Here is a 27,974-nt window from a genome sequence, read left to right as displayed (position 1 = left end):
ACATAAGGTAGCTGGAGAAACCTGAGCCCTACACGTTCCCAACTTTTTACCCATACCCTTTTGACTGCTGGCTGAAAGCAGTCTGCATCTCTGGAATTTCCATCAATGCTGCTGGGCTCACCATTTTGTTCATTTTGTGCTTCTCTAAAAACAAGAAAAAGAAAGTGATGTTAAAAATCACAGAACAAAAACACAACTAATTTTGACTATCTTGGAAAGCTCAGTCACTGCACCTTGCATGTATACTTAACTGTTTCCTGAGACCTGCTGCTAGGACCATGGCACTGTGATGGTTAAATCTCTTGATGATGGCAGCATTACTATTTTCCTTTATGGATTTAGAATTAGAAGTAGATGGCACAGAGGATATGCCATAGCCCTACAAGAAACAATTTAGTAGATTAAAAATCAAAATAAAGTTCTAATTTTCTTATCTGTTACAAGACATATTTAGCTGAAAAAAAATTTCTGTATGATGGGAGTTTATTAATTCTGAACACTACTAAATATTTATAGGTCAACATTTAAAAGTAAGTGACAATATACACATAAAAATTAAGAAATACCACTAACTCATTTACCATCAACAAAAAATCTTAACTTGAGCTTTCATTTTTAAAGAGAAATTTTGGAGTTAGCAAAATATTAAGTAACAAAATACAGTGAAAAAAGCATAGCGATGAAATGAAATTCTGACTTCATCACTTTTCCAATGTGAAGTCTCGGCTAGCTCTGTAAAATGGGTATCTGGAGACAAATGTTATAAACAAAAAAAGAGGGTGTGATAATGTAGCAACTGGATTGGGAAGAGGAGCTATTTTACATAGGGAGGTTAGAAAAAGTCTCTCTGGAAAAGTGACATTAGAATAGATATCTGAAAGATGGGTGGAAGCTAGTTAGGTAGAAGAACAGGAAGAAAGACAGCAGGTGTAGACTCTGGGGTAGAAAAAGCTTGGGACAGATCTGAAGGTCATTATGTCTGGAGCATGAATGAGGAACTAGCCCAAGTTGAGAAGTAGGAGGTAGAGGCCAAATCAAGAAGGGTCTTGTAGGAGTTTTTATTTTATTCTATGTTCAATAAAAAGAAATTGAAGAGTTTTACATAGTGGAACATAATGAATTGATTTATAACTCTTACTCCTAGGAGAGAATGATCTATGACAACAAAAGTGGAATTAGGAAGATCAATTAAAAGGCCAATGCAAGCAATGAAAGCCAGAGATGGTGGTAGTCTACAGCAAGAGGGAGTAAGTATCTGTGGAGGTCAAGAGATGTAGACAGATTAGAGATGTATTGTGGAGGATTTGTTAACACAAAATGAATGTTGAAGGTAAAGGATGGGAGGGAGGGGGATCAAGGAGACCCTTAGGTTTTGGCTTGGGCAAGTGAGTCCATGGTATGTTCTTTAACTGAGATAGGAAAGACCCAGGAAGAAATCCTTTATGATGATAGGAATCAAAAGTACCATTTTGGACATGTTACATTGAGATGTCTGTGAACTATCTAAGTGAAGATATCAAGTAGTCAGTAGGATATATGATTTTGGAGTTCGGGGATTGACAGACCAGTGTGCTATTTGGGATTCATCATTACATATTTATTTATTTATTTTTATATTTTATTTATTTTTTACAGAGAGGAAGGGAGACGGATAGAGAGTTAGAAACATCGATGAGAGAGAAACATCGATCAGCTGCCTCCTGCACAACTCCTACTGGGGATGTGCCCGCAACCAAGGTACATGCCCTTGACTGGAATCGAACCTGGGACCTTTCAGTCCACAGGCCGACGCTCTATCCACTGAGCCAAACCGGTTAGGGCTCATCATTACATATTTCGTATTTCAAGCAAAGGCATGTAGAGAATGTATTCAGGAGGAGGCCCAAAGACAATATCCTGGGACAGTAACAACTAGAGGATGACAGGGGAAGAAGAGGCACCAAAGAAAAAAGGAATCAATTAACATTTCTTTCTTTATTTTTTAAAAAATATTTTTATTTATTTCAGAGTGGAAGAGAAGGGAGAGGGAGAGAGAGAGAAACATCAATGATGACAGAAAAATCACTGATAGGCTGGCTCTTGCACATACCAGACTGGGGATTGAGCCCGAAACCTGGTCCATGGGACAACGTTCAATCCATTGAGTCACCACAGCCAGGTGCTAATTTGGTTTTAAAGTATATGAACTTAAAAATTATGGTATATTTAGTTTAGACTGATATTGGTAATAGGCAAAGTGAAGAAGAAAGTTACACATATGTATGTAAAAATATACCATCTTTCTATTAAAAAAAAAAAAAAGCCCTAAAATGTCTTTTCTCATCACATAAAGTAAGGTGTAATCTCTAAGCTTCCCTATACTTCATTTTTGTCAGGATGATTAAGAGGGTCCTATTTGTAATATGTTGAGAATCACCAAGGAAGGGACTGAGTGCTAAGAATCACCAAGAGAAAGCTTAATTTCATTATGGAAAAGACTCACATGCGTACCAAAAATTATATTCTATTAATATGTAATTTAGACTATAGGACAAAATTTTAACATTGGTCTTCTCACTTGGTGAGTAAATACACTAACTTAAAATTAGAGGAAAAGTTAGGGGGAAAAAAAAAAAGATAGGTAGGTGGGAGCATGTGTATATGGCCAGCAGAAAAGGAGCAAAAAAATGGGCAAGAAAATTAAAATATAAGTGTGAGAAGGCAGTTTCCTCTTACTCCATAAGATATAGATAGATAGGTTTGACTAGAAGATATAACCTCATTTTCTATGACTGGATAAGTAAGCAAATCTAGAGTTATGATGCTAAGGTAGGTAGCTCATATTTGAAAGTGTGCCTGTTGAAACATATTGGGGATAGTGTGGGTAAGGATCATGAGTGAGTTCATGGTGGGTAAATAATGGGCAATCAGCAAAAGCTTACCTTTCCCTTGTCTATTAAGATTTATCCACATTAATAGAGACTGTTAGCTAGAGCATAAAGCCAGACTCATCAATATGTTAAGCTTTCATTATTACCCTAGAGAATTGTTGATGGGAGAGCTAGAAAATTCTTTTAAAAAGTTTTAGCAACTCATACAGGAATTTGTTTTCCAAGCAATTTTAATAGTCAACAGTACTACCAAAAAGCACTTCTGATAAGTCATCAAGATAAAAGTATTTTGTTTGATTTACAGTCTCACAAGTAAAACATCCTCACTTAAGGCAATTTTAGAATTATAAAAATGCTGAAGACAAGGAAAAGACTGTGTTCTCTCATAAATCCTTTTCCAAAACTTACCTCATCTAATGGTTTATCTTCCAAAGCTGTCAAATCAAGTAGTGGGTTTTTCACTCCTAAGGAAACCATTGTTTTTAACCCTAGAAAATAAATGAAATAAAAAGTCGATCAAGTCTTACCTTTTTCAGAAATTAAAAAATTCATTATTAACATCACTAATAAGTAGAGAACAGCAAAATAAACGAGAGAGTGGGTCAGGGGTAAACAATTACCTTTTTCATCTATTTTGGCACATTCTGCAAACAGGTCCTTTGACCCTGTATTCAGCCGGTCCCTATGAAAATAATGGGACTGAAAAAAACGTGTCCAGAATTCCTTTTCTGTCATGCTGTGGGGAACATTTTCTACATATTTCATTTTTACTGTGGAAGAAAAACCATAACAGTTACATGCTGCATATCCATTTCTTAAAACCTCAAATTAGTTGAAATATAAATAGCAAAAACTAGAGTATAAAACTTCAACTATATATTCTGTATATAATAATCTAATTATAAATATGAAATATAACTTGAGAGATAAGATGAGGTACTACCTTTATGAATTTTAACCATTACAAACAAAAGCTTATTTTGTACTAGATTTGACAAGTTTTAATAATAGTACCTACTTCATAGGGTATTTGCGATAAATAAATGCGTCAATATACACAGAGGCTTTAGAATGGTGTCTGGCACACCATTATGTTATCAGAAAGATATGCAAATAATGACATTACAATGTAATAACTCTGAGGCAGACACTGGCCCTACAGAAGGGGAGGGGGCTCATATCTGCCCGAAGAAGTCAGAGGTGGTAATGAGGAAATGCTTGAGCTGAGTCTTTTTTTTTTTTTTAATATATATTTTATTGGTGTTTTTTAAAAAAATATATTTTATTGATTTTTTACAGAGAGGGAGAGGGAATAGAGAGCTAGAAACATCGATGAGAGAGAAACATCGATCAGCTGCCTCTTGCACACCCCCTACTGGGGATGTGCCCGCAACCAAGGTACATACATGCCCCTAACCGGAATCGAACCTGGGACCTTTCAGTCTGCAGGCTGACGCTCTATCCACTGAGCCAAACCGGTTAGGGCTTGAGCTGAGTCTTGTGGGAGAGGTATGTTTCCTAAGGACTAAAGGTGCAGGAATGAGAAAGTGAGAAGAACAGTATATGGCTTAAGAGAGCACTGGTTGGTTAAAAAATGACTAAAGCAGCGGATCTCAACCTTGGCTGCACATCATAAATCATCAGGGCTGGGGTGATCCTATTAGGATGGTTTCTGCAAGGGAAAGGATTTCTAAGTTAGAAAGGTCACCCTGGAGGAAGCATAAAGGATGATTTGAGTTAGTGCTCTAAAGACTCATTTATTGATGCCTCTCCTCTGGAGGATGTCATCTGCTCAGGTATGGTTAAAGATAAATCAAGTTTAAGAGCTACTGATGGAAAGAATGGGAAAGTCGTCATACCAATGAATTGATGACAATACACTATATACTAAAAACTTTAATATCTACCACTGTCAGGAACTAGGTACAGTACTTCACATATTTTGTTGTACTTGATCAGGAATAAAAAGTAAACTTTTTGTTTTTCATTGAAATATTACTGAATTCATACAAATAAATATTTTAGCTATCTGAAAGAAGTGATTCGTCTTACCTGCGGGATAGGTCCTAAATATGGACTCAATAATATCAGAGGTTAAATTATATCTCAGACCATTACATCCATCTGTTTGGGGCCGGACATCAGCCTAAAATAATGAATATATATTCATTAAAATAGTGGGGAAAGATGTTAAACACACAGCAGACACTGGACAAAGGTGGAAAAACAGAGTTTCTGAATGAATTACAGAGGCAAAGGGAATCCCTCACCTTTACTTTTGCAGAGAGACAAAGAAGCCTGGCCTGGTTTCATATAATCTTAGTGACCTATAAAATCTGCTTCCTTGAAAATCCTACATGGTCAAACAGGCATGTTTATGTGTGGCCAAAAACAGATAGGTATGGGAGCTTTATCATAAACTTCTACAGTTACCAAAACTATAACATATTTTACTTACTAAATAAACAAATATTATCTGACTGGTTTATTTAAGGAAGGCCTTATTAATTAAATACTAAGCACACAGAAAGATGCCAAATGTATACTCAAATTTTTGTTAAATGTGTAAATACGGTTTTGGTTCCACCAGAGGAGAGACATTTTCTAATTCTACAAGTAAGGTACTCCCAATTTTTCTCTAAGATGCATTTTGAAACCCTTACTTTTTCTATACTATGATAATTATTACACATTTAACTTTTATTGTAAGTAAAATATAGCAACCATAAAAAAGTTATCAGAAAGCCCTAAATTTAAAATTACTAGGGGAAATAAATATTAGTCCAATTGCTAAAAGATTCTTTTTTAAAAGTCCATTTGATTCCCAGCATGTTAGGGTCAAGTCCAGAAACCAAGAAAAATAGCAAAAATACAAATTTAAAAAATACTATATGTATTTAAAAATATTTTAGAAGAATACCATGAATATGGAAATGCCCATGAATTTACAAGAAAATATTAAAATTTATCAAAGAAATGGCATTGTTAACACACAATCAGGGTTTTCCTTAACCTCCGCCCTCACCTTTTCAGAAATCTAGAAGGGTCACATACCAGAAATGCTGCAGAAATGCCAACATCCTGCTTATGATTGGATGTGGAAGAACTTTCTGTTGAGTTCACATTTAAACGATTGGCCCAGAATTCCTCAGCACTGATCACTTGACTCACAACAAGGTCTTTATAAAGCTGAAACAAAACAGGATCTTCTTGCAGCATTCTGGGGATAGAACATATTGAATACACTGAACTTTCTAGAACAAAACACCATTTAGGCAAAATTTTAAAGACTTGAACACAAAATACTGAAACACACAACTTTCATTTTGTGATGACTGAGCAGCAGCAAGCCACTTAGTTCATTTGTTAGTAATTAAAAGCCAAAACAAAACCAAACAGAAAACCAAAACTACCCCACATTTTTGGAGGGACAAATAAAGTGTATATAAATGGAAGTTTGAAGCAAAGACTAAAACTCTTTGAGGGCATGGATATGGTCTTATTCATTTCCATATCCCAGCAATACAAAGGTCATTGTATCCGTATTTGTATTGCACTGTATTCTTTTTTACAAATAAAGGCGAATGAAGAAGAGGAGGTATGCTTAAGATTTTCCAGCAACTAATTTTTCATGGTGACTTCTTGGAGTCATAGCACAGATGACTGAAAGATATTGGTGATGGAATTCATCTTATCAGAAATTCTCATCATTTTACATGCTTTCTCAACTTTTTTTTCAAGAATAAAAGGATTTTAAGTATAATAATATTACCAAAACTGTACTAACATAGTAATGATATCACAAAATCAACTTTTTAACAGTATGATTTCCTTCAGGTTTCTTATTTACAAACACACTTCTAATGATTTAGTATCTTTTCTGTGAAGAGATCTGAGAAAAGAAATTAAGGAATCTTAGCACCTTTGAATCTCAGTTCTGTTCCTAATCAGATGTTAGGCTTTAGGCAGTTAATTAACATCTGAGCTTATACATTCTCATTTGCCCATAGCTAAACAGCTAGTAAGAAGCTAAAGTTGAAAACAACAACAACAACAACAAACAACCCCCCCCCCACACACACACAGAGGTAAAGATACCACAGCTTGCCCTAAACGGTTTGGCTCAGTGGATAGAGCGTCAGCCTGCGGACTGAAGGGTCCCAGGTTCAATTCCGGTCAAGGGCATGTACCTTGGTTGTGGGCACATCCCCAGTTGAGGGTGTGCAGGAGGCAGCTGATCGATGTTTCTCTATCATGTATGTTTCTAACTCTCTATCCCTCTCCCTTCCTCTCTGTAAAAAAACCAATAAAATATATTTAAAAAAAAAAGATACCACAGCTATATTTTCCTATATTATACTATCAAAGTACAAGGGATGATAAATAGCAAGCTATTACTCTATGAGACTGGAGAGAACCTAGTTTTTCAAAAGGCTATTCTTTCCCTCCTTCACCTGTTTTTCTCTTCAAGTTCTTTATTAGCTTTCCTCTTAAATTTGGGCAGCAGCTGCTGAAGAAGGTCTTTCACTGCATCTCGCTCTTTGACTGCTGTGCTTTCATTGGAAAAATGGAAGTTAGTTGTGTCCCCTGCGTGCAGAACCAGCTGAAGCTGAATTTTAGCTTTTCCTTCTGGACTGATTTTCTGGCCTAAAAGGAAATATGAGGTTAATTAGATGACACACACATTGTGGAAACTGCCATACAACAGGTTACTTACTTAGCAGAAATGCACTCTTCTCAAATAATCCAGAGCACAGTTCAACAAATACACTGCTAACACTCTGCTTCCTCCTTTAATATTCCTTTTGTGTGGCACTTTCACCTCTAGATACTAAAGAGCTTTTAGTTCCATTCAACTGGGGCAGATACCTTTAAAACTTCTTAAACAGTCAATAGGAGTCCCAAATCCACCCTGAACAGCTACCTCCAATCAATATTATCATTAATAAAAACTAGAGGCCCAGTGCATGAAAATTCAGGCACTGGAGTGGGGGGGGTCTCTCAGCCTGGCCTGCCCCCTCTCACAGTCTGGGAGCCCTTCGGGGTGGGAGGCAACCTGGCAATCAGGGGAAGGCAATGCCCCATCACACCTCTGCTGCTGCCTCTGTTGGCAGCGCAAGCCTCAGCTGGCCCTGGTTACCTGAGCCTTGGGCGGCCCTGGGCGGCTGGGCAGCTGCCATCTGAGGCTTGCCTGTGCCTTGGGCTGGCCCTGGGAGGCTGGGGGGCTGAGGGGACTGGGGGACTCCGGAGGCAGGTGCGAGGAGCGGCCGTGCCCGCCTGGGGGTGGGCCCAGCCTTGCTGTGCACCTGCTGTCCTGGTGGGACTGGGTGCCGCCATCTTTGAGGGTGTGACTGTTAATTAGCATATTCCCTCTTTATTAGATAGGATAATTGGTCATGATTCAAAAAATTCCAAAACACAACCCATGGTTTACTTACTAGTTGCAAAGGAAGATATGAAATTTTACATTTGAGAGATTTGGTGTCACCACTTTAACCAAGTGATCAAAGCAGGACAACCTGACACAACAGGCTTTCTGAGGTGATAGAATAGGAAGTAACCACCACCACTTACAAGTTAAGACAATTAGGCATAATCATAATATGTGATATTCTACAACCCTATACTCAGAGAAGAGACTAAAGAACTACAATTACCACCCAGCCAGTGTGGTTGAGCGTGGACCTAGGAACCAGGAGGTCATGGCTCAATTCCTGGTCAGGGCACATGCCTGGATTGTGGGCTCGATCCCCAGTGGGGGGTGTGCAGGAGAGAGCCAATCAATGATTCATTCTCTCATTTTTGATGTTTCTATTTCTCATCCCTCTTCCCTGAAATCAATAATATAGGAAAATATGTATGTGTGTGTTTATATCTATGTATATATCCTATCTTATAATAGACAAATATGCAAATTGACCATACCTCCAACACACCCACAAGCCACACCCACAAGCCATGCCCACCATCCAATCAGAACGAGCATGCAAATTAACCCAAACCAAGATGGCTACAGCCACAGAGAGCAAGGTTTCCTAGGTAACAGAGGAAGCCAAGCTTTCTGCCAGCTGTTGCAGGCCTAAGCCTCCACTCAAGCTACAAAGTTTCAATTATAGAAGGTAAACAAATTCAAACAAATGGCGGCAGAATGAAGCTTGAGAGAGCAGGCCAGGGTTGCCGCCAGCAATAGGGGAAGCAAAGCTTTCCGCACACCCTGGCCGGGCCCACCCACTTAAGGCAACAAAGTTTCAATTATAACCCCAACACAAATGGCTGTGGGCCTCGAGGGAGTCCCAGGCTTGGCTCCGCTCCAGGCTACAAAGTTTCAATTGTAGAAGGAAAATAAATTCCAGATACCAGGGCCTCCGCTTGGGTTGCCAGGGGACGTGGCCCACCTGCAAACCACCACAGGCCCCTCGCTCAGGCCGCCCCATGCCCCAAGGGAACCCCATCCTGATCAGGGACACCCTTCAGGGCAAACCAGCTGGCCCCCACCCCTGTACCAGGCCTCTATCCTATCTAATAAAAGAGCACTATGCAGATTGATCATCACTGCAACACACAATATAGCTGCCCCCATGTGGTCAAAGATCCTGCCCCCATGTGGACACAAGATGGCCACCACAAGATGGCCAGCAGGAGAGGGCAGTTGGGAGGCACCCAGCCTGCAAGGGAGGGCAGTTGAGAGGGACCAGGCCTGCAAGGGAGGGCAGTTGGAGGTGATCAACTCTGCAGGAGAGGGCAGTTAGGGGTGACCAGGCCGGCAGAGGAGGGAAGTTGGGGGTAAACAGCCTGGCAGCAGAGTGGTTAGGGGGTGATCAGGCTGGCAGGCAGAAGCGGTTAGGGGCAATCAGGAAGGCAGGCAGGCAAGCAGTTGGGAGCCAGCAGTCCTGGATTGTGAGAGGGATGTCCCAGATTGGAGAGGGTACAGGCTGGGCTGAGGGACAACCCCCCTCCGTGCACGAATTTCGTGCACCGGGCCTCTAGTATAAATATAAAAGCTATAACTATATACATGAATCTACATTGAATATTGGTTTAAAAAAATCAATTCTAAAAACATTACTGGGACAATAGGTGAAATATAAAATGGTCTGAATATTAAAATTTTGGTGGTGTGATAATATTATAAGCAGTCAAAGTATACATAAACAATAATGCAAATATGGCAAACTAATAACCGTACTTTTTTTTGTTAATCCTCATCCGAGGATATTTTTCCATTGATTTTTATTCCCCTCCCATTGATTTTTAGAGAGAGTGGGAGGGGGAGAGACAGAGAAAGAGTGATGTGAAAGAGACACATCGATTGGTTGCCTCTCACACGCAGATACAGGATCAAGCCTGCAACTCCCTACCCTTCAGTCTGCAGGCTCTATCCACTGAGTCAATCTGGCTAGGGCAATAACTGTCCTATTTAGGCAGGATATGTTATATAGTATATGTTGTACCATTCTTTAAAATTTTCTATAACTTTGAAGATTTTCATAATAAATTGGGACTGGGAATGTCAATATACCTACATAATGGAGAACTTGTATTCTCAAAGAGTGGTGCTGCCCTAACCGGTTTGGCTCAGTGGATAGAGCGTCGGCCTCAAGAGTCACAGGTTCGATTCCGGTCAAGGGCACATCGCCAGTAGGGGGTGTGCAGGAGGCAGCTGATCAATGTTTCTCTCTCATCGATGTTTCTAACTCTCTATCCCTCTCTCTTCCTCTCTGTAAAAAATCAATAAAATATATTTAAAAACCTATCTTTAAAAAAAAACCAAAACGAGTGGTGCTTGTCTTTATAAAGGAAACAGATTGAAGGGGCTTTGTCCCATTAAGTGGGTGACTCATGGTAGTATGAACATGCTGCCTAGAATTCTCAGCCCAATTTTTTCAGTGAAGATGCTGCTTCCAGACCAACAGTTTAGATGAAATATCTTATTGCCAGAAGCAGCAATATGAAACAATTTACACTGTCAGCCAGTCTGTCCAGTATCCAATTCCTCCTAGGCTTCTTTTCTCAGTCACTGTTTTATCCTTGCTCTAGCTTAGCCCTTGCCTCTGAGAGGCCTACTTCTGAAGTTTTTTTTTAAACAAGATTAACTGCTAAATTTCACCTTAGTATCTATTATTGACTAGAGGCCCAGTGCACGAAATTCGTGCATGGAGGGGCAGGGGTGTCCCTCAGCCCAGCCTGCACCTTCTCCAATCTGGGACCCCTCGAGGGATGTCCAACTGCCTGTTTAGGCCCGATTGATCCCAGTGGGATTGGGCCTAAACGGGCAGTTGGACATCCCTCTCACAATCCAGGACTGCTGGCTCCCAACCGCTCACCTGCCTGCCTGCCTGATTGCCCCTAACTGCTTCTGCCTGCCAGCCTGATCACCCCCTAACCACTCCCCTGCCAGCCTGATTGGTGCCTAACTGCTCCCCTGATGGCCCGATTGCCCCCAACTGCCCTCCCCTGCAGGCCCAGTCACCCCTAACTTCCCTCCCCTGCTGGCCTAATCTCCCACAACTGCCCTCCCCTGCTGGCCATCTTGTGTCCACATGGGGGCAGCCATCTTTGACCACATGGGGGCGGCCATCTTGTGTGTTGGAGTGACGGTCAATTTGCATATTACCTCTTTATTATATAGGATAACTTTCAATAGTTTCAGAAATGGGCATTCTATCAATATTCAACTTAAAATGAAAAATGATCTGGTGCAGCAGATCTAGGTTTTGGTATGTGTTCTCCTCCCCCATAGCCTAGAATTGTGGAGACATAGGAGGTAGGCATATTCTTTATTGCACACTGGGGGTATCACAATGAGTGTATTTTACAAATCTATAAGGGCTAGCCTGCTAATACAGGAAGTTCCTAATTTATGAGTCTATTGTAGTACAAATGATAGTTTGTAAGACTATTATCAGGAACTTGGTGAGGCATTTTTCCACAGAAACAAAGTTTTATAAGGAAGTAATGCTACCAGGATAGTGGACAGACTGGATAGTTTAGGCAGTACTGAAATATGATAGATTTTAAATAGTATCTCCGTTTGAAAATTAAGATTCTAAATTATTTCATTGGAGAAAGATGAAGATTTTGGCCATTTCCAGCAACAAGTAGAGATTCTTTGGGTAACTGTTCGTACACAAAGGACATTTGTAAACTGAGCACTTCTAAGTTGAGAGTTGTCTATTTTTTGAGGTGTCATGTTTCTTGAAATTTATGCACATTTTTATCCAGGTGAAGAATCTCATATCCATGAAAAAAATAAATCCATATTAATAGTCACAGTTAAGATAACCACAATTTGTCAAGGACTTTGTTGCCCAGACTTCCTTGGAGTCACTCTTATTCAAGATCTTTAGCTAGGTAAATTGCAGAACTCCCTTTCAGAGTAAAGGTCCTCAATCTCAGGATTCGCTTGTTGTTGTTTTTTTAAAATTTATTTCTTTATTGATTTCAGAGAGGAAGGAAGAAGGTGAGAGAGATAGAGACATCAATGATGAGAGAGAATCATCAACTGGCTGCCTCCCGCATGACCCCCACTGGGGATTGAGCCCACAACCCAGGCATGTGCCCCTGGCTGGAATCAAACCCGGGACCCCCCAGTCCACAGGCCGACGCTCCATCCACTGAGCCAAGCCAGCCAGGGCGTCGCTTGGTGTTTTTAAACCTAATTACTATTGAGCCATAGAGTAGCAAACCTTTTGGGTAATATTTCAAAGTTATTCTTGCTAATTTGGAAAGAGAAAAAGAATATAGAAATAATGTGCTCTGTATTTCATCTATAGTCAGTATAAAATTGAATATCTTCTCAACAGACAATAGCCACATAACTAAAAATTAATTAGACAACTTGCTTAAATGATACAATTTTATTAATGGGCAATCTGGTATCATCTATCAACATTTTAAGTGCATGAACCATTTGAATCAGTAAAGCCAGTGCAGAGATGTATCCCATACATCATACATACAACCCCACAAAGGTGTTTAGTACACAGATCTATACAAACTATCTGCAACAACAAATTCTGGAAACCTCCTAAATGTCCTTCAACAAAGGACTGGTTAAGTACATAATTGTACACCCATTTGGTGGATTATTATGCAACGCTTAAGAGAAGGTATAGATAGCCCAATCAGCGTAGCTCAGAGTTTGAGCATTGACCTATGAACCAGGTGGTTACGGTTTGATTCCCGGTCAGAGCACATGCCCGGATTATGGGCTTGATTCCCTTTCTCTCTGAAATCAATAAAAATATATTAAAAAAAAGATATACATAGATATCTTTACATGCGGTAAATTTACATATGTAACGTTTTACATATATACACACTCTTTTAAGTGCAAAAGGCAGTTTATAGACTAATATATATTCAGTAATCCCACTTGTAATTATTTTTATGTGGCTGATTTTTTGGAACATTAAAATAAAAAAACCACAAAGATTTTTATAAGCAATCTTCTAAAATTACTAACAAATATGACTTACATTTAATATCTCCATACATATGGCTGATGGTAAATCTATCTTTGCCTTCAGGTGCCCAAGCAATTCTTTCTGCCATAAGGTATAGAGCTCCATCCTGCTTCTTTTGACGCACCTTCTTTACAATCAGCAAGACTTCTTCAGATGAAGTTGCCATGATGGCTAGAAGGTGCTAATGGAGACAAACAGAGTTCACATTTCAGTTACGATCTGATTTATTGACTTCTGAAGTCCCTTCCAAATCTAAAACCTAAACTAATAATGAAGGGGGAAAAATCACTTCTCTCATTCAAAGTTGAAAATACAATTATATGGCATTATTCCTTAAAATCAAATTCCATTTTTTTCATACCATAGGTGTGAATTTACGTAAGTTTATAATATTTGGCAGTTTTTAAACCATTCCCACAAATGCTAATCAGATTATTTAAAAATTATTTTTATTAAAAAAATTTATTTTTATTTTTCCCAGTTATATTCTTAAAACTCTTAAAATGTATGATTTGACTACAAATATGAGGTCTTTTATGTAATCTATATTTAGAATTGTAGAACTTCAGAATTACAATAAATAATTGGGGTCTAATAAATATTTAGTTCAAATTGTTTCAACTGAAACAACTAAGGGCCATAGGCTTTCTGTGACTATTCCAGAACCACTTCCAGAGCTGAAACCACATGCACATTTCCTAATTCTTGGTCTAGGTTTCTTCCAGTATGCTTGAAAAAAGTAAAACTGAGTCAAAAATTTTTTCTCCTTTTTATTATTCAAAATGTTACAGATAATGGCACTGCATTTTGGACTGTAATAGTCAAATCAAAGATTATCTTCCTGACTACAATCCTGTTTTCTTGATTATTACTATGTAAAAAGTATTAAAATAGCAGCTGTGAAGAGAAAGCATAGAGAAATAGGGTTATCAGATACAATATAAGATGCTCAGGTAAATTTTATTTTCAGATAAACCAATTTTTAGCGCAACTATTTCCCAAATATTGCATTTATTAAATAATTTGTTGTCTATCTAAAATTCAAACTTATCTGGATTTTGTGTATTTTCATTTGCTACATTTGGTATCTCTTTGTAGAAGATCCTTATCTTGAGCAAACAGTGGGTTTTCACAATAAAGGAATACACAACTAGTACAGTAAGACAAGTAATGAGGCGAGGAGAGGAATCTCCACTGAGTACCACAGTAGAGTACCTGGAAGAGATGCCAATTGTAGTTCCCAAATTTTGATTGTTGGATAGGTGGTTTTGTAGTTCAATTGTCCTGAGTTAAATTCCGAGTTCACTACTCACTAGCTATGATACCTTGGGTAAGTTAATCTCTCCTTATGAAATGAAGCTACTAACACTTGCTTTACTAGGCTGTTTGAGGAACAGAGATAATGTATGCACCTGGAACACAGGAATCACTCCCTAAATGGTATTACCTACTATTAAAACATCACATGGTGGCCCTGGCTGGGTAGCTCAGTTGGTTAGAGCATTGCCCACGTATGCCAAGGTTTTGGGTTTGAGCCCTAGTCAAGGCACATATAAGAAGCAGCCAATGAATGCATAAATAAGTGGAACAACAGTCCTAACCGGTTTGGCTCAGTGGATAGAGCGTCGGCCTGCGGACTGAAGGGTCCCAGGTTCGAATCCAGTCAGGGGCGTGAACCTTGATTGCAGGCACATCCCGGGTAGGGAGTGTGTAGGAGGCAGCTGAATCGATGATTCTCTCTCATTGATGTTTCTAACTCTCTATCCCTCTCCCTCTCCATTCCTCTCTGTAAAATAATCAATAAAATATATTTTAAAAAAAATAAGTGGAACAACAAATTGCTCTATCTCCCTTCTTCTTTCTCTCTAAAAATGAAAAAAAAAAATCACATGGCAAAAAGGGTACTTATCACAGATATATTCAAATGTTAATGTTATGCAGTAATAGCAATATTCAATAATTTAATTTTCATGATCTATTTACCCTGTACAGACACTGCTGAGTAGCACCCTACAAGTTAACAGTACATAACAATATATTTACTTTAAAGGCTCACAGAACATTGGCATGCCAACATGTGACAAAACTCTCTCTTTAATCCTCACCGAGGATATTTTTTCCAATGAATTTTAGAGAGAATGGAAGAGAGAGGGAATGACAGAGAAATATCAATGGGAGAAAAACACATCAACTGGTTGCCTCCTACATGAGCCCCGACCAGGTCTTGGGCTGGGGAAGAGCCTGCAACCAAGGTACATGCCCTTAACCGGAATTGAACCTGGGACCCTTCAGTTTGCAGGCCTATGCTCTATCCACTGAGCCAAACCAGCTAGGGCTGTGACAAAACTTAAAGCATGTCACCAATTCTGTGTTAGCAAGAATGCTTTCAAGTGATGCCAATTCACAATCACAAATCACCATGAATTCTTAAGAACAAATAAATTGTACAGTGGAAAGTTCATGAAATACTTAACATGCACTTTCATGAAGATGATGTTTTACAATAATTTACAGTATCATCTTTTCTGCCCCCCAAAACCTCCAAATAAACAAAACCATTTCGGTAAGTTTCACAGTGCAAAAATTCTTGTCATTGCTGTTTTCTACTTTTTCTTCTCTGTTGGTTCTCCTGATTCTACCTTGTGTTATTTATTTGGTTAATCCTCACCCAAGGATATTTTTCCCATGGATTTTTAAAAATTAAAGTGGTGTTTTCTTTTGTTTTTTCTTTATTAAGGTATTACATTACGTGTCCTTATCCCCTCATTGCCCCCCCACCCCCACCCCTCCACTCATGCCTTCACCTCCCTGGTGTGTGTCTTGGTTAGGCTTATATGCATTCATAGAGGTCCTTTCGTTGATCTCTCCTCCTTACCCCCACCTTTCCTCTCCATTGATTTTTTTTTTTAAGAGAAAGTGGGAGTGGGGAGACGGAAAGAAACATCAATGTGAGAGAGACACATCAATTGGTTGCCTCCTGCATGTGCCCTAACTGGGGCTGGGATCGAGTCTGCAACTTAGGTACATGCCTTTGATCAGACTCGAACCCAGATCTTTCAGTCTACAGGCTGACACTATCGGTTAGTGTCTAACCACTGAGTGAACTGGCTAGGGCTATTATATGGTTTTTAGAAGTATGCTCATCTTTTTAATCTGACTCCACCATCTCCTTCCCTTCTAGCTTTCTTATTGTTTCCTGGGATATCATCACCATTGTCCTCACATATCAGTGATTCTCAACCTTTCTAATGCCATGACCCTTTAATACAGTTCCTCATGTTGTGGTGACCCCCAACCATAAAATTATTTTCACTGCCCTAACTGGTTTGGCTCAGTGGATAGAGGATCAGCCTGTGGACTGAAAGGTCCCAGGTTCGATTCTGGTCAAGAGCACGTACCTTGGTTGCGGGCACATCCCCAGTAGGAGGTGTGCAGGAGGCAGCTGATGTTTCTCTCTCATCGATGTTTCTAACTCTCTATCCTTCTCTCTTCCTCTCTGTAAAAAAATCAATAAAATAAAAAAAAATTATTTTTGTTGCTACTTCATAACTGAATCGTAATGTAAATATCTGTGTTTTCTGATGGTCTTAGGCGACCCTGCTGGCGGTTCTCAACCTGTGGGTCACGACCCACAGGTTGAGACCCGCTGCTGTAGAGCCTAAGACCATTGGAAAACACAGATATTTACATTACGATTCATTAACACTAGCAAAATTACAGTTATGAAGTAGCAATGAAAATAATTTTATGGTTGGGGGTCACCACAACATGAGGAACTGTATTGAAAGGTCGTGGCATTAGAAAGGTTGAGAACCACTGTCATATATGTTAGACCATTTTATTGCCATATCCAGCTCTGGGTGGGGAGGTTTCCTCTCAGTAGTGTGTCTCCAAAGGTGGTGCAGTTTGACTTCCACATTTTGAATTCCTTTGGAGGCTTCTCAGGTGTCTTAACACTGCCTCTCCTAGTCTGTTGCTCAGACTGTAGAGGAAGGCTGGGCCAGTCAGGCTCCAAAATAGCTTACGGGTCCTGGTAGCCACTTCTCTGTCTTGTTCCCACAACCACCCACTGCCTTTGCAGGATCCAGGGCCCTGGGACTGGTCTCCTCCAGCTGGTTGTTTCCTCCTTGTTAGAGAAGCCTGAGCTGCTGCTCTGTAAGCCTCAAAAGAGCTGAGTCCTTCTCCTCAGCCACCATGATAGCAATGTGCCACAACCCAAAACTGAAAATTTAATACTTAATACTTCAGATGCTACTTTCCCCATCTTTTATCAATCAAATGTCTTCAAATGCTCTCCATATCTTGGAGAGTCATTTGTATATATGGCTAATTTGTTACCTAGGAAACAGCCTGGTGCCCTCCGACCTTTCTTCTAAATCCTGGGAATCTTAAATGCCCAACCCAAATGCTAGAGGCTTGAGTGTGAATGTCTGGATATGAGGCCAAAAAGGACTCTAAGGAAAGATCCCATGATTGATAGTGATAAAAAATGCCACATATATGCCATTTCTAAAGTTATGAATAGTTTTCATTCCCAAAGGAACAATTTAAAATATAATTTTAAAGCATTTACTTCTTCCAGCTCTGGAGGGGAAGTTTAAAGTATAATTTTTGAGAAGCGAACATGTCTAGGTGTCATAATTTGCCCTGAGCAAACAAGAGAAGCTTTATTGAATTCTTAATAATATGTCCAGGTATTAGACTAAATTCTTTATAGGTTTTATCTCATTCAGTTCCCAGTTAACAATCCTGAGACAGGTTCTATTATTAGTTCCATTCTGTGGATAAAGGAAACTGGGTCTGAGAAATCAAGGTACTTTCCCAATACATCAAGGAGTAGCAGAACTGGGTTTCAATCTGGGTCAGACTGGCCTTGGAGTTCCACTATGCTATTTTGTGAACATTTAGAATTGGAGGAATGGATATATACCCAATTTAATAGTGGTTACCTACAGTGACAGGATTACAGAAGATCTGAACATACCTTTTGTTTTCTGGATTTCTACAATAAATATATATTTTGTAATGAGAAAAGTAGTTTTTAAAAATGTCTTTGCAGAAAAAAAAATGTCTTTGTGAGTGTATCCCCATCAAATGTATGTTTATTAAGAAAACATGGAAAAGTGTTAGGTGTCTTAGTATAGGTAAGAATTAAAACAATTTTCAATTTCTGTAACATATGTATATCAATTATTTTATTTAGCTTTAAAAATTTAATCCATAAAGGAAAATTTATTACATCTATGGAAACATTAAATAATATTCATTTTCTAATATTCATTTTAATAAACACGTAAGTATCAACATTTTAATAAACTATGTAAAATTAGACTGTATACCACACTAATCGAATTTTAGGAAGTATGAATTAAAATCTGAGAAAGATGGGAAGGGAGGATAAGCAGATAACTATAAGATAATTTTAAGTATGTTCATATATGGAGGAAAAGCAGTGAGCAAGAACAGTTGATAGAGCAAGTCTCCAGTTAACTGGGTTACAGGCACACATAAGTGTTAGCTTTGGTGTAAAAAAATTTTTCTGAGATGGAAGGTAAAAAGATGAGTTAAGACAGATAAACTGAAGTGGAGGAAAAATTAGATGAATAGAATTGACTTTATTAGCTATTTAAATCAATTGGGAAAAACACAGCTTCTATGTACAGCGTGGGACAAAAGTAGTTTTGCAGTTGTTCATATGTAAATTAATATAATAATAACATAATAATGAACTTTTTCATACTCACAACTGTAAACAAACTTTTGCGCCACCCGGTATAAAGCATGTAAAACCATTTATATGAAAATCCACTTAGGGGGAACTTTGAGAATAAAGTTTGCTTGTCAAATTTTCCTGGTTATCTGTTAGCAATTTTAATTGTACTATGACCAATTTCAGGAAGTTTAATAGAACCAGTAGGGGTATCCTACAGTAACTTCTGACTTCTATACTTTTTTTTTTTTTAAATATATTTTATTGATTTTTTACAGAGAGGAAGGGAGAGGGATAGAAAGCTAGAAACATCGATGAGAGAGAAACATCGACCAGCTGCCTCCTGCACACCCCCTAGTGGGGATGTGCCCGCAACCAAGATACATGCCCTTGACGGGAATCGAACCTGGGACCTTTCAGTCCGCAGGCCGACGCTCTATCCACTGAGCCAAACCGGTTTTGGCTTCTATACTTTTCTTGAAGGTAGTTCCTTCAGTAGCAAAAACTTCCCAGTAGAGTTCTATAAGAGCCACAGAATATTTCATTTATGAGAAATATTGTAGTTACATTTAAACAAATTGGCTTGATGAAGATCTGATTTTACTTAAAAGATTTACTTTATGAAATAATCTGCCATGAGACTTCTTTAAATAGCAATATCCTTCGGTAAAGGCATTAATTCATTTTCAGTGAAATATTTACTTGCCTCAAGCTAAATGTATATGCCTTGCACTGAGCCTTTGCATTCTCCTTCCTTCCCATTAACTAACTTTTACTCATTTTTTTCCTACTCTAAGTTATTAGGCAAGGTCTCCTATTCTCTTTATAGCACTTATCACAACTATAATTAATTTTTGAAGTAATTCTTTTAATGTTGATCTCTCCTTGACACAATTCAAGCTTCATAAAGAAGGGCAGAGACTACTGTATTGTGTTCAGTGCAATACAAGCACCCAGCAGCCTATTTTGGCCTATAGGAAGAGTTTAATAAATATTTATGATACCTACTTAAGATCTTTGTTATTAAAAGGATACAATCTTGGTAAGACACAAGAAACCTTTGCAGATACATCTGCGGCTAAATTCCAGGAAGCACTATTACTTTCTTCTCACAAATCAGAGGACCATTCTTCATAGATTCCAATAACTGGCTTATAAGGAAACAGGGATAGGAAGAAATTGAAAATATTCAGCAGACATCTTTAAATTACTGCATCTCTACATTTCCATTACCTACATCCCCTTTTCCAATAGCAGAGGTAAATGGGGCAAAAAAAAAAAAAAAGTAACAAGTGAAATATAAACTCCTTATCACCCTCTAAAAGAGCTGCTATACCTGCTGCATACAAAATGGAGATTTGGAATGCTGTTTGCCATTAGGCAATCCAAGTTTTTTTTAAACAACTCAGTATTACAGGGAATAAGACCTTAGAAGCATGTAAAGAATAACCTAAATGTATTGTTTTAAGGATAGTTACACACATAAAGCAAGTATTAAGAGGGAATAACTAATGTAGCAATTTTAAGACTGAGCACTTGTCCAAGGAGAGGAAGAGAAAATGCTAGAGAAATTTAAGACAGAGCGAAAGACATGCTCATATTAACTCATAAATACTGCATGCAAGAGTACAATACCAAAGTCGAGAGAACAATCAGTTGGCAATCAAAGTGGGGAAATGAGGGTCTATTGGATGCTTGACACTGCCAGGGGTGGTAGGAAAGAGGAAGGAGGAAGGGTACACAAGATGCCTCTTGCAGCAGTATCTCTGAGATAAAAAGTGGTCAGAATGCTAGGAAAGCAGAAGGCACACTGGGCAACGTTCCAATGGTAGGGGAAAAAACCAGCAGCACAGAAAAACAGGGCTAAAAGGTGGACAGACAGACCAGTAGGTGAAGACATGTCTCCAGGGCAGTGCACACAGGAAGCAGTCATAACTGACTGGAGCTGATCATTTGGTTCACTGCTTTTAACCGAGTCTTGTCTCTTTGCAACAATCTCCCTAGTATTTTTAAAAAGCTGTCTTTACATTTGCATGGATTCTTTTTTTACATTTGTACTACCATATGTACTTAATACTACCTAGCAGAGACTCAGTATTACCCTTCGATCTGTTGCAATGCTAAATGTTGGCTTACTGAGGGTAGCAGAACAGGTTTACTGGCCCCAAATTATCTCCTTCTTTCCAAATGAGGGATTTAGGTCTGCTAAAAGGTACAAGTTCTCTCTAGAGCCCAGTCTTTCTGCAAGCCATAGGCCTGATACTAGAGGTTATCTTCCCTCCAGCTGTGACATTTTATTTGTTCTAGTTTTGACTTTGCTTTATATATTAGGATTCCTGGTAAGATTTCATGGGGAGGAATTGTTCCACTTCTTTTTGGAGTCAAAGCACTATGCTTTTGTATGTTTTAAAATTGGATCTTCTAATGGGGAAAGGGTTACTCTTTAAAAAATCTCTCTCCCCTTCCCCATTTCACAGGCCCTAAAACGGATGTTTGAGAGTCATTTGGATAAACGTTCTTTAGTCAATAATTACGTATTCCCCTGTGTTGGTGGTCTATTTTTAAGATGATCAAATCGGGCACAGTCCAAAACTGGGAGGGGTGTGTGGACTGGCACACGAGTTCAAGTTTTAAAAGCGGTAGGATTGACAGGCGAAGCACAGTGTTGCAGGCACTGAGGTGAAAGCTTTTTCTCTTACAGAAACCGAAAGACTTAACAGCTCATTTCCTAACGGGAAGGGCTCCCTTGCGAGGGAGGCCTCCACGTCCTTCATTCTCATGAGCCGTCCGGTCCCGGCTTTGGGTGAATCTTCTGGTCCCTGCTCTCAGTAGAGGGGTAGGCTTCCTGGAGGCAAGTATGTTAAGGGTCGCTTCTTCCCCGCTTCAGGATAATAACGGGCTGCCCGGAATGCAGGCGTGGGAGTTGTGGGGACTGCGACAGGGACACAGGAAAAAGGGGCAGAATCCGCGCCGTCCAGCGGCCCCCAGGCCTGTCAGCAACTCACCTACCCACCCATTCCCATTCTTTGGTCTAAACTTACCAGGTGGGAGCTACGGCCCTGGGCAGGGAGTGAGAAAGTGGGATGGGTCCGGCCGAGTTCCGCTGCGTTTCTTAGCGACGCTGCCCGGAAGAGTCTGAAACCCAGTAGCCGCCGCAGCCTCCGCCACCGCCTCTGTTACTGGGGGGTCTCGCCTCCATCGCTGGCTGCGAGAACTCTGAGGGCACGTGACCGGAAGTGCCAAGGCGGGCCTGCGGAGCACGTGACCCCAGAGCACGGCCGCCATGACACCTTCCGCTGGTTCCCTCCCTCCCCCGCCGAAACCCGCCTGTTTCATTTTCTCTCGCCGGCTTCCAGCGGTGAAGGGTCCCGGGATCCTGGCTGGCTCACCCCTTTGGCCTAGAGTTCCTCCGGTCCCGGTCGGCGCTTTCTCTTCGGCCAGCAGCGGCCCACTAACTGCAGGCCGCAGAGAGCGTAATTGCGATGGCGGCCTGAGGGGGGAGGGACCACGCGGAAGCAGGGGCGTAGCCCGTCACGTGACGAGGAAGTACCGTTAACTGCGCTGTCCCCGAGTCCGCGACGCTCCGCGATGACGTAAGCCTGGGCGGGGAGGAGTGAGGGGCGGGGCGACAGGAGAGACCAGCTGCAGGGTGCCTCTTAAGTGTGTGGTGAGTGTCCGGCGCCCAGCCCGGAGGGACGGTGTGAACCGCTGCAAATCGGGGGGCCGCTGTCCTGGAGATAGCGGTGGTGCAGGGCTGAGACTTGGATTTGGGAATTGGTTACCGAGGCTCCGCCCCTTAAGATAGGAAGACAGTGTTAGAGTTTAGCTGTTCAAGTTAGTAGTTCCGCTAGGCGGGGAGGTTTTCTTGTAGGGACTGTCTCCCCCGTGGGTACGAGGCATACTTGAGTGCGTGAATTGAGTGAGTCGCCATTGCTGTCTGCGGTGAAGAGTTCTCTGATTATTACTTCTTTTGTGGGAAGACCCAATCTCCTACTTTCCCTTCACATAATAACTTCAACGTTTGCTTTCTTTCTTCTCTTTTGCCTCCTCTCCCATGCGAAAAAGAGAATGCCGTGATTTGGATTTGGTGTGAGCAGCAAACGCTGGTTCATTAGCAAAGTGAATACAGTACTAGGGTGATGAGAAAACTTTTTCTTGATCCTACTACTCGATTGTAGCAAAATGGAAAGGTGATTAGATTTTGGACTCAGGAGAAGTGGATGCTAGTCTCAGCTCTACCTTTTAAGACCTCTGTGACCTTGGGCAAGCAAAGCCCTCAAGAATTTGTTTCATTAACTTTGGTAAGCATTTATGACCCCCTTCTGTTTGCTTAGTTTTTTTTTTTTTTTTCTAGGCTGGAGGTGCGACAGACTTAACAGAAGAAATATTTAAACTTAAGTTTCCAGGAAGATAGGATTTTGTTAGATGGAGGGAGGTTCAAGAAACAGCCTATATTAAAATTCTGGAGGCACAGGAAGTTTGCAGAGTGAAAGAGGAACAAAAGATAGCTTTGTGTAGTTGGAGAAGAGGAGAGAGGATAAGATGGAAGATGAAGCTGGAGAAATAGGGATAAGATCATAGTTCCTGTAAGAAGGGTAGCTGTTGAAGGTTTATATAGAGCTTTTTTTAAAAAAAAACTTACAGGAAATTTCACACATAGATAAAAATAGGATAATTTAATGAACCCTCATGTACACATAATCCAGCTTTAACAATTATCAACATTCTACTGTTCTTGTTTGTACAGAGCTTTTAAATTTCTAGGTACTTTTTATATCCATTGTCACATTTGATTAATAGCAACTTTTCAATTTGAGCTCAATTCTCTGTCTAGGTAGGTACTGACCATTTTATGTGAAAATTTCTTTGAGTTGTAGTTGACTACTTGCTCTGTTGAATCAAAGTGTGGTATGGCAATTTTAAAAACACATCTGATGCTATTTTAGGTAGTAAGATATAAACTTAGTGTTGAGATCAAATAGGTTAGTGTTTCTACTCTATTCTGTTATCTTAACTAAAGGAGTATTATGTTCAGTTCTAGGCAACACATTTTCAGGTAAACTAAAGTGCCTGTGTAGAAGGTTGACCAGAACAGAGAAGAACTGGGATATTGTCATGTAAGAAATGATTGGAAAGCTGGGAATGTTAAATATTTAGAAGACCTGATAACACTTTTCAACTACTGAAGGGTTGTTTTGGAAGGAATAAACTTATTCCCATAAACTATAGAATCCACAGTTAGGAATACTTAGTAAATGCTATAAGTGATCAAGTTTCAACCCAATATTTAAAAAAAGACCTTATAATACTGAGAGCTGGAGAAGTAGAATGGGCAGCTTCAAGAGAGGAACCATTCCTTTTCCAGTGCTGAAAATGTCCAGAGGTCCAGGTTACAACTAATATGTATGCACTTTGAATCTTCTTCCACCTTGAGAATTTTGGGAAGTGGGACTTATATTGGGCCTGAAAGGCGGGGTGTATTTGGATAAGTAGGTGTGGAGGGAAAGGAGTCATTTTAGGGAGAGAGAAAAGTATAAATTTGGATTTGGCTTAACACTCACCCAGCAACTGCTCTTGAGAACTGATACTGCTTATGCTGTTTCTTTTCCATCCTTATCTCCACTAAATCTTAAGAACAAAATAGTTTTTTACTCCATTAAATCATAACTTCCAGGACATTTTCTCTTCACTGAGATCAGGGCCAAATGGCCTATCAACCGCAGTTTGAAGATTACAAGTAGAAGGGATCGATACTGTGGTCTTGATGGTCAGTCCTTCTTCGGGATCTTGTACTGTGGTTTTATCTTTTTCTTGTATCTCCAGATCCTTTCATTTTAGAGACTTTTTTCTTTTAGCTAGTACCTAAACTGTTTTGAGTTTTGCCTGATCAGAAAGCCAAGAGTTTGTTTTCTTTCCAGCAGATTTCTTTAGTAATTGAAAAAGCCTTATCTTTACTTCGTCACCATCCATCCTTCTCACATATCTACCCACAGGACTTTACAGAAATTATGTGATCATCCAACACACATTTTTCAATACCTTTGTTGCCTTCCAAATTAAAATTTGTTCAGGTTCCTTGGTTTGAGATTCAGAGTGTTTTGTAACTTGTGCTTGAATTGCTATTCCAGCTTTATCTTTCATTATTCCATTGCTTGGATCCTGTGTTTCAACCAAAGATTAAACTTATATTTTCCAAACATATTCTATATATCTTTGCTTATTGCTGCCCAGCCTGCTACCCTCACCCATTTTCTTCTGATAAAAGCCTACTCAGCTACCAGGGCTACTTACCTTAGGAAGTTTTCCATGGTTCCTTTGAACTCGTGATTATCTCTGTTTTTTTAAGTTCCAGCATAGCACTTTGCTTATGTTGTCCTTGTGAGAGATGTGCGTATGTATGTGAGAGAGATTTGTTCTCTCTCCCCCCCCCCCCCCCATTTGAATTTAAAGTGATTGATTTCTGGTGATTTATTTGTCCTGTTCCCACTGCTATGCTTCATATTTTACTAAGTACTCAATAAAATGAATGAGTGAAAAAAAATTTTTTTATTCTGTCAGGAATTCTCAAATATTTTAAGTATGGACATACCTCATTTTATTGCACTTTGCTTTATTGTGCTCCACAGATGTTGCGTTTTTTTACAAATTGAAGACAAGCCCTTCCACCAGTAAAAAGATTATGACTCATTTTATTGCTGTACTCACTTTATTATGGTGATCTGGAATCAAACCCGAAATATCTTGAAGTATGCCCATATAGGACTCCTAAAGATTTTTATTTTTTTGAATATTGTTCTCCCTGCAGAGGTCAAGATGTATTAAGAATAGTGTGCCGAAACCGGTTTGGCTCAGTGGATAGAGCGTCGGCCTGCGGACTGAAAGGTCCCAGGTTCGATTCTGGTCAAGGGCATGTACCTTGGTTGCGGGCACATCCCCAGTAAAGGGGTGTGTGCAAGAGGCAGCTGATGGATGTTTCTCTCTCATCGAAGTTTCTAACTCTCTATCCCTCTCTCTTCCTCTCTGTAAAAAATCAATAAAATATATTTAAAAAAAAAAAAAGAATAGTGTTACTAGCATATGCTAGATACTTATTGCTAGAAAATAAGACTGTATTATGTGTATGCAATAAAAATATCTTAAGCTTGTATGTGCTTTGTCACTAGGAGGTATACTCCATGAGTGTTAAGACTTTGTTTTGTCTTCTTTTGTTGTCCCTGGGACCTAGAACAATGCCTGGCACATACACTGAGTGGCCAGATTATTATGATCTCTGAACGCATAATAATCTGGCCACTCAGTGTGTGTGTGTGTGTGTGTGTGTGTGTGTGTGTGTGTGTATAAGGCCCGGTGCATGAATTCGTGCATGGGTGGGGTCTGGCCAGCCTGGCCAGGGGGAGGGGACATGGGCAGTTGGCCAGCCTGCCTGCTGGTCGAACTCCTGGTCGAGGGGACAATTTGCATATTAGCCTTTTATTATATAGGATATACACTGAGTGGCCAGATTATTTATGCGTTCAGAGATCATATTAATCTGGCCACTTAGTGTAGTTTGTGCTAGGTACATATTTGTTGAGTAAATGAATGAGTGAATTTATGTTTCTCTGAAAAAACACAAAATATAAATAATGAAAAAACAAGTATAAGCAATTAATTTCTCTAAAAATTTTTTTCATTGATTTTAGAGACAGGAAAGGAGAGCGAGCGAGCAACATTGATTTGTTGATCCACTTATTTATGCATTCATTGACTGATTCGTGTATATGCCCTAACTAGGGATTGAACCCACAATCTTGACATATTAGGACCACGCTCTAACTAACTGAGCTACCGGGCCAGGGTAAGTATTTGCTTTATATTCTTAATTTGGCAGGTAACAAAGGATTGGGAAAATTTAAAATTAAGGGGTAGACTTTTCTTAACTTTTATTTATTTCCTTTTTTGGAAATTGATGCACTTTGACAAAACTGTATACTTGAGAGTTGTTGAACAGTTAAGAACTCTTATTTCAGTTTACAAAGTCCTCATAGGGTATTTGGCATTTGGCATTTGCTACCTTCCTATCAGGTGTCTTACTCAAGACCTTATTCCTCCTCAAGCTGTAATTACCTGCACTTGACTTTTCACTTACTTAGTAGGTGCATTCATTTATTCATTCAGCAGATACTTAATGAGCTCCTGATAGGCAGGAGAAAGAGATCCAGAGATCTATTCCTTTAAGCACTATTGAATTGTTGACTGATAACCATTAAATTTGCTGATAAGGATTTATAGTTAGAGGCCTTTTTTGAAAATTACCCTTTAATAAGGAAAATTGCCCTTTAATGAGAGACACTTAAAGACAGAAGATGATTTACAACTTAAATGCAGCTAGGGTTGCTATTTTACCATAGAGGAGCTTGACCAGATTTCCTCTTAAATCCTGCAATGTTGCCAGACGGTGTGTCTCAGTGGTTGAGTGTCGACCCATGAACCAGGAGGTCGGGATTTGATTCGAGGTCAGGGCTCATGCCGGGGTTGCAGGCTCGATCCCCTGTAGGGGGCATGCAGGAGGAGCTGATTGATGTGTCTATCTCTCTCCCTCTGCCTTCCTTCTCTAAAATTAATAAAAACATATTTAAAAAAAATCCTGCAGTGTCCATTCTACCTTTTCACACTGTTAGATGAGTCGGGTAAGATTATGGAGGGCCTTGAGAATCTGAACTTACTCTGGAAGGTTTAGAATCAGGAAATGATGCAGTACAAGCTGATGTTTGCATGTTACCTATGCATGTTTTCTTTCAACATAAAGGCTGAACACCTCCAGAGTAGGGATTCTTGTCCCTTTCTTTCCTGTGTTTACATACTCATTAAATGCATGTCAAATGAGTGCTGAGCTTCTTAAATTATATTTTTACAGGTTTAATTCAGAATCCTGTGCCTATCACTCAA

At 39.7% G+C, this 27,974-nt stretch overlaps 1 protein-coding gene across 3 annotated transcripts in view; it reads right to left on the bottom strand.

Moving 5' to 3' along the window:
* Nucleotides 1-22,543, bottom strand: part of GTF2H1 (general transcription factor IIH subunit 1) — a 34,910-nt gene extending 12,367 nt beyond the window's left edge. The window contains exons 1-10 of one of the 3 annotated variants that reach the window (XM_054725014.1): nt 22,088-22,543; nt 20,055-20,197; nt 13,349-13,517; nt 7,325-7,517; nt 5,925-6,090; nt 4,923-5,016; nt 3,491-3,640; nt 3,279-3,358; nt 252-379; nt 57-144 (exon numbers count right to left, since the gene is read on the bottom strand). In XM_054725014.1, the coding sequence (XP_054580989.1) occupies nt 57-144; nt 252-379; nt 3,279-3,358; nt 3,491-3,640; nt 4,923-5,016; nt 5,925-6,090; nt 7,325-7,517; nt 13,349-13,502 (1,053 nt within the window). In that variant the 5' untranslated portion in view covers nt 13,503-13,517; nt 20,055-20,197; nt 22,088-22,543. The remainder of the gene's footprint in view (nt 1-56; nt 145-251; nt 380-3,278; nt 3,359-3,490; nt 3,641-4,922; nt 5,017-5,924; nt 6,091-7,324; nt 7,518-13,348; nt 13,518-20,054; nt 20,198-22,087) is intronic. The other 2 variants (XM_054725015.1, XM_008149000.3) reach the window with 2 other exon arrangements.
* Between the last annotated feature and the right edge of the window lie 5,431 nt (nt 22,544-27,974).

This window comes from Eptesicus fuscus, chromosome 13 (genome assembly GCF_027574615.1).
Source record: "Eptesicus fuscus isolate TK198812 chromosome 13, DD_ASM_mEF_20220401, whole genome shotgun sequence".
In the NCBI taxonomy this organism is placed as follows: domain Eukaryota; kingdom Metazoa; phylum Chordata; class Mammalia; order Chiroptera; family Vespertilionidae; genus Eptesicus; species Eptesicus fuscus.
Note: the sequence above shows the minus strand (reverse complement) of the source record. Positions and strands in the feature narration are given on the sequence as shown.